The sequence below is a fragment of the Glandiceps talaboti genome, chromosome 9, assembly GCF_964340395.1.
Source record: "Glandiceps talaboti chromosome 9, keGlaTala1.1, whole genome shotgun sequence".
Classification (NCBI taxonomy): domain Eukaryota; kingdom Metazoa; phylum Hemichordata; class Enteropneusta; family Spengelidae; genus Glandiceps; species Glandiceps talaboti.
The window spans coordinates 13266446-13273412 of record NC_135557.1 but is presented as its reverse complement, the minus strand read 5'-3'; the positions used below and the strand labels follow the sequence as shown (position 1 = coordinate 13273412).

General features: G+C 35.1%; 1 protein-coding gene across 1 annotated transcript; it reads right to left on the bottom strand.

Moving 5' to 3' along the window:
* Positions 1 to 2493: 2493 nt before the first annotated feature.
* Positions 2494 to 6347, bottom strand: LOC144439826 (carbohydrate sulfotransferase 1-like). Its single transcript, XM_078129059.1, has 2 exons — positions 6245 to 6347; positions 2494 to 3557 (listed from the first exon to the last, which is right to left on the bottom strand). The coding sequence occupies exons 1-2, from the start codon at positions 6345 to 6347 to the stop codon at positions 2494 to 2496; spliced, it is 1167 nt and encodes a 388-aa protein (XP_077985185.1).
* Positions 6348 to 6967: the final 620 nt, after the last annotated feature.

The window sequence follows — 6967 nt, the reverse complement described above, 5'->3', positions numbered from 1 at the left end:
TTTCTGTTTAGGCCTACCGATCATTGCTGCTGTCATATGGTACAATATATCTTCACCCATACAGGGGATTGGACATTCTTTACTATTGGTATATTTTGGAGTTGTACTTGTCATTATTGCTGCTGGTCTTTTTATAAGCTCGTCATGTCAGTCTAAACGAGTGTCACGTGATCGAAAAAGTAGACACATTAACTATCATAGTATATGACATTTATAGAACATAGATAATATCCACTCATCTATATTGGGCTATACTCTTTTCAATGTTTTATAATGTTAACCCTGTCAGAATTACAATTTGAAATACTTGGTGGGGAAAAAAATCTAAAATTCATTATTTAAAGCCAGACATACTCTTTCACACTTTCCGTTCAACGTAGATGGTGAAATTATGCAATTTAGCAATGTGAAGAAAACTTTGAAGAATTTAAAGAGCATAACCAAATATAGTTATGCTGGTGTCAGATATTGTTTCTTTTAGATTTCTATCTTTTTATAGACTAATACATTTACAAAGACCAACTTAACCTCTTTTACTAGTAAAGTTATAGAGTTACGTACATGATATTGTACATCATAACAAATTGTGTTCATACAGACAGTTGTCATTACCTGTACTAAAATATGTGGAACTGAATGTAAAAGCATGAAATCATTATATGGAAAACGAGCACTTGTTAAAGCCACAAAAATTACCAATGACCCTTCCCATGTTTTAGTTCAGTATTTTGAGATGCTTCCCTCGGGTCGCAGGTATCGAATTTTATCCTTGAGAACACGTCGTGCTCGGCTCAGTTACGTACCTTCTGCCATCAGAATACTTAACCAGAGAATGTAAGAAGTAAAGGAATGTGAATGTTTTTATGTAGTCTTTTACACAGTTTTTATTGTCTTCGTACTTTTGTTGTTCTTAGTACTACTTTAATGTGTAAGATTATATGTATGCTTTTCTGTGTTGTTGCAAGACAAATTTCCCCGTGAGGGATAATAAAGTAATTAAATAAAAATAAATAAATAAATATAGCCTCCAGTGATTGGCTTAGATCGTATCACATGTTATGGACTTTGACCCACAGTGACCTCAATTTGCATATAGGGACACTTATGGCGTTCTAATTATTGGAGACCTGGTAGGATAACGGTTGCAATGTGAATGCTTTAATCTTATGCGCTTATAAAAAGCTGCAGTGGATTGTATGTGGGAGTTACAAAGGGCCGTTGTGCTGCCTTAGATCCGTACCAGGGGTAATAATTTGTAAAGCACTGTCAGCACAGGGTGGGAAAGCGCTATATAAAAACCCAAAATTATTATTACATTATTATATATACATGTATTAGTCAGATTAAACCGACAAGCAACTTATAACCTTTGTACATCAATACCAATGATTGATCGATCGATTGATTGATTGATTGAATACTTGGTTGGTTTGTTGGCTGGCTGAATGAAATTATCAATTGATTATTTATTTATTTATTTGGTTTGAAAGAATAACATGATTAATTACAGAAATATATATGAGCAATAACTCAAGAAGTATGAATTGTATATCAATTCAAATTAGTTTTATTTTATTTTAGTGTAAATTTTAATTTTGAAATTGTACAGTGAATAAATATTGTCTTATCTTATACCTGTACAGCGCAGTATATTTCATTGGTCAAATTTTACTTACATTAATGTGTGAACGAAAGTGTGAATTACTAGTATACACACCTGCATATTTGACACATATTTATGATACAACGGTTATCTTTTGACAAAGAGAGATGAAAGTGATAACAATGAAATGGGTGTAGCTGCCATAAGAGGAAGGTATATTTCATCAATTTGGATGAACTGTTATTATCATGATGTGTATTGTTTATTTGCGATAGTAACATTTCGATGCATGTTGAAATATCAAAGATTTGAATGAAAGGGTACGAATGCATTCATAGACATTAGAATTATCAGTTAGCCGTTATTTTATGTAAATGTCTACACTATCTGAAGAAAAATAAAATAATATCAGTTTGCTACTCTTTCAAGAGGACCGCTATTCCAGGAAAGAGACGTGTTCATAGACTATAGATTCTGGAGAGTCATTTCACTTACAATATTACTTGCGATTTCAAAACATCAAGTTTACAATATGCCATAATAAGGTAACTTTGCTATGAGTTATTCCATCATGGGAGTCAGCAGAAATAATGTATTCAAATTATTCACTGAATATTCATGAGTCCTGAGTGCCTATACCCTAACAGTGTAAAACAGCTTTCATGAATATTGTGTGTAACTTGAATACATTATTTCTGTTGACTCCTATGATGCAATAACCCATAGCGAAGATACTCTACAATGGCATAGTGTAAACTTCATGTTCTGAAATCGCAAGTTATTGTAAGTGATGTATTACAGAACTCATGATTTATGACTGACACAGTGACTTTATTTTCTGGGGCGGCATTTCTCTTTAACTTGAAGTAACGGGAAAAGGAACGAGAATGCTACTTAAGGCGAGATTGTACACGACTTAATAAAGTATTTTCTAAATTTCTGAGATGGGAAATATCTGACACATTCTGGTATCCCAACATTTCCATCATATTCCCACATTTCCTTTGGATTGTTAATACCTCATCCATGGATATTGTTGTTCTCCATTGCTCCACTGTTTGTTGGGATTTCTTGGATGTTGAAAACTTAGACTTAGCATTGGAATCAGTGTTATTTGAAATCCAATAAATCACACTTTCATCCTCGTCCAAGTCGAAATATTTATACATTCTTCTCATTTCAGTCAACGGATCCGAAGCAACATCCTCGTACCTAACAATAAGATACTTATCGTTAAACACATCCGGGGAATTCCTTGCTATCATCAAATTTCTTTCGACGTCTTCACAATATTGTAAAATCTCGTCACCGCCTCCTCTCCGTGTGAAATCTTTGTTTACCATTTGTAGTGTGCTTCTGGAGTTGAAAACGGCTCTTGGATCGCGCACAAGATGGAGGACTCTTGCATTCAAACGCTGGTCCACTATGAGTTGACGTAACAAATTAATATCATATATACGAATAATTTTGGCGGCTTTATGTTGATATTTATTACAAATATTAGTTAACCGTGTTTGTATCTGACGTTTCGTCTTCGGAAATTTCTTTGTCGTGCGCAACCCGTTGCAGACGACAGATTTTGATGTCGCTATCCCAAAATTACAGTTTGTATGCAAATTAAGATTCCATTCAGGGGGCGTTGACTTGAAGTCACAAGTTAGTGCTCTATGTAATGTATCAATAGATTTGCTGTCAAATAGATGTTTGGAGAGCTTCTTTTCCAACACGGAATGGGTGTAAATTTCCAACGGTTCAAACAAATAGAAGAAGTTCTTGTTTTGGTTGAATAATTCTCCTACGAAGGAAGATCCAGTTCGTTTGCTGGCGAAGATAATAACTTGTATTGACTTATTGGTAACACTTGCATTGGCGTATGATATGACGTCATTTCCTCGATAAATACCCCTGATGGCTAAAATGGCTCCACTGTCGGCATCTCTTTGCAGCAAAATATCTGTTATAATTGAGAAGAATAAATAATATGATTGCTTTCAAGAGATAAAAATACCAAAAAATCTGTTTGCCAATGTATCCTCTTTAATCTAAGAACTGTCCATTTGCCTACCGAGAGCCTGCAGACAAGTGTGTGTGTGTGTGTGGGGGGGGGGATTTATATAGATAAAATAGTACAAAATAAGAGGGTATAGTAAATACAAACACAACAAACCAGGGGTCAACACGTCATGATCTGTTAAAAGCATAATGTCGTTCCTTATTATTGGTAGTGATTTGAATCATTATATACAATCATTATATATATATATATATATATATAATGTCATAAGCCATACAGTTCTGACCCAAATATTTCGAAGAGAACGAGCTCCTCTTCATTGGTGGGTCTCCAGTTCAGTCAAACAAATCAAGTTCTGTTACACTTTAAATGGTTTATGATATTATTTATATATAGAACCTCAGTGTAAAATTATATATATATATATATATATATATATATATATATATATATATATATAATATATGTATATATAATGATATGTATCATGATATACAATATATCTGTCTCTCTCTCCCTCCCTCTCTCTCTCTCTCTCTCTCTCTCTCTCTCTCTCTCTCTCTCTCTCTCTCTCTCTCTCTCTCTCTCTCTCTCGTACCACCAAAATGGAAAATAATAAAACTAAATAGAGAATACAAAAGTTTGAATTTAACTTTGTGGTTGGTAATTTGTGTAAGATGGAAAGTTATGATATAACACTATTATGTAATAGATTACAACAATTCCTTTCAAACCACGTTAACTACACATTGCATAGAAAGGTGATTTCTTTCACTTTAACATTTGAACTAAAAAGATAAGTATATTCCTCCTTGCTGATGACCTAATTCTTAAAAAAGTATTCTTTAAAGGAATATCTGTCAACTTAAAGAAAATTGATTTAATAACTTACCTCGTAGGCTATATAGAAAGACAGAAAACATGAATGTAAGACAGATATAACGAAGTCGTTTGCGCCCCATCCTGGGTGTCTCTGGCCAATCAAACAGGATAGCACTGCATACGTCATCAAATACGGTAATGTCATGTACCACATGACCAAGTTTATATTGCCACGTACTACGTCATCACAAAGGTAATGTCACATATTATGTCAAGTCTGAAATGTAAGAGAAAATAGTAATGTTGAAAAGTACAAAAGCTGTTTACATATCTTTGCCAACCACACATGTATCAATGCAAAGTGACACAAACTGGGTTCATAAACTTTTTACTCATGACAAGTAAAATTACTTACAATCACCTCGACTACACTAATGTAGTATAATATTAATAATAATAATAATTTTTATTCAAATTGGATAGTTTTATTTATTAATACCGGATAGTTTTTAAATATATAAACACTTGTCTCCCAAGAAGTCCAGTGAGGGCCATTCTCATGGGCTCAGTGTTAAATACATGAGGAAACTGGAGTAACGGGGGAAAAACCTGCGTTGTTCGGTTGAGGCAAACTGAACGACACCCATAGCGTGGTAAATTTTGAATCAGACCCTGCATGGATTCGAACCCAAACCTCAATGGTAAAGGTATGCAAGTGGTTTAATCACTCGGCAACCACCAACCCTCTCTATCGACACATGCCTTCAATAACATTACTACAAGTGTCGTCTGCTATTTTTAGAAATTTATTCGACATGTTATACGTTTAATTGATTATGTCATTGTGTCCTTTATTAAAAGGTTTCGGTTCAGTCATACAAATGATTCATTGAACAGACTACAGCAAGTAACGTTAGACAGGCAGCAAAAATGACGTCCAACCAATGTGTAAACTCAACTTGCGTTCCTTTAACAATGAAACCGTACATAAACAGTGAAATAACAGGCAGAAAATCATGTTTTAACATTGTTTGTAACTCGATAACTCGATATTGAACATGTCAAGTATAATCACTATTATCCATACAGCACACATAACAATTCCCGTGGAAGGGAAAATGTTAAAAAAGGGCATTACGGTAAACTGCAAGTTATTAGTGTCGAGGAGAGCAAACTCAAACACTCCTCACAATCACAGGGGCACGCGTACGTATGATGAATATCGTATGAATCCTGCTGCTACAAATGTATCAATCTCTATACTAGTAGTAGAAAGTGTTTTTCCTTACAGGAAGGAATATATAGTCAAAAGGTTTGTTATATTTAGCCTGTAGACCAGGCAAACAACAATCTAGGAAATATTACATGCCCCTATGCTCATAATGTATGGTTTCGATGTCGTGGAATTATAGTAAAATATCACAAGAAATGACTATATTTTGTACAATGCTGTCGTTGATAAATCGGACTAGACATGCAAGATGAGACATGCACAATGTAGAAAATAGGTGTATATTTTCTCTCTAATTGTCCACACTTCGCACAAAATTACAGCTGCGCCTCTCCATCTATAGGGATACTGTATCTCCTCCAAATCATTTGAATCCAAACCCATGCATCAACGTGTTGATAAATTGCATAGTATGTGTTTCTAATATACATGGGTACTCCCTTCGCTTGAGGGTCTATGGTTACGCCTGGCTATTTCATGTATTTCACTTGCAATCTGTCATATTTTAGCACGGATATAACGACCATAAATACTGTTACAAATCAACGAAGCGTTGTTACTGATTTAAACTTACTGTTCTGCAGTGTTATGAGGTAGAAATCAGCAAAACGGCGATTGGTCACTCGTTGATTGTACAGAATATTCAGAGATGTCCGAACGTGGCGTCCATGACACATCTTTTGATGACATACCCAGGTAAATAACAATGTATGGGACCGGGAACAAAGGACGACGAAGAAAAGAAAGGGAAAGCGTCATCAGTAGATTACGTAACCAATGACGGGCAATTCCATTATTACCAAGGAGTGGAATCACCGTGGCTGTTGATACAGTGATTAGTTGGTTAACATTACAGATGTCTGTGGGATGTGATTTTGCGAAATTAACAGCTATTCTATCTCTGCTGAGAATAAATATTAATAGTAATGGCTAGGCATTATGTGTATCAATCATTTTATTTTTCAGAGTGTCTATAATGACAGGCGTGACCTTTGACACGGCCTTGATTTTGGCATGAATATTTCCACACTGTCTTTATTAATTCTCTCACTATCGGTCGCTCGCTTACAGGCGGCAGGTTCCTCTCATCTACCAGTAGCTTCTTTCATTCGCTCACCTGCAATAATTTTAGTGTTAGTTTTGACATTTGTTTTTTAATTTTTTTCTGCTATCTTTTCATGTGGCTAGCTTCTTGGGGGTGGGGTGGGATGGGGGTGGTGGTGGGGATGGGATGTTGTTTTTGGCCGATGAGAGCACTCCAACACGCGTTGGTATATTTCACAGATCAACCAAAACG

Excerpts from the sequence above, each read along its gene's own strand:
- LOC144439826 (XM_078129059.1), bottom strand. The coding sequence starts at position 6,347 with ATGTGTCATGGACGCCACGTTCGGACATCTCTGAATATTCTGTACAAT. Across the intron at positions 3,558-6,244 it reads CCTCATAACACTGCAGAACA|ATATTTTGCTGCAAAGAGAT; the intron begins GTAAGTTTAAAT and ends CAATTATAACAG.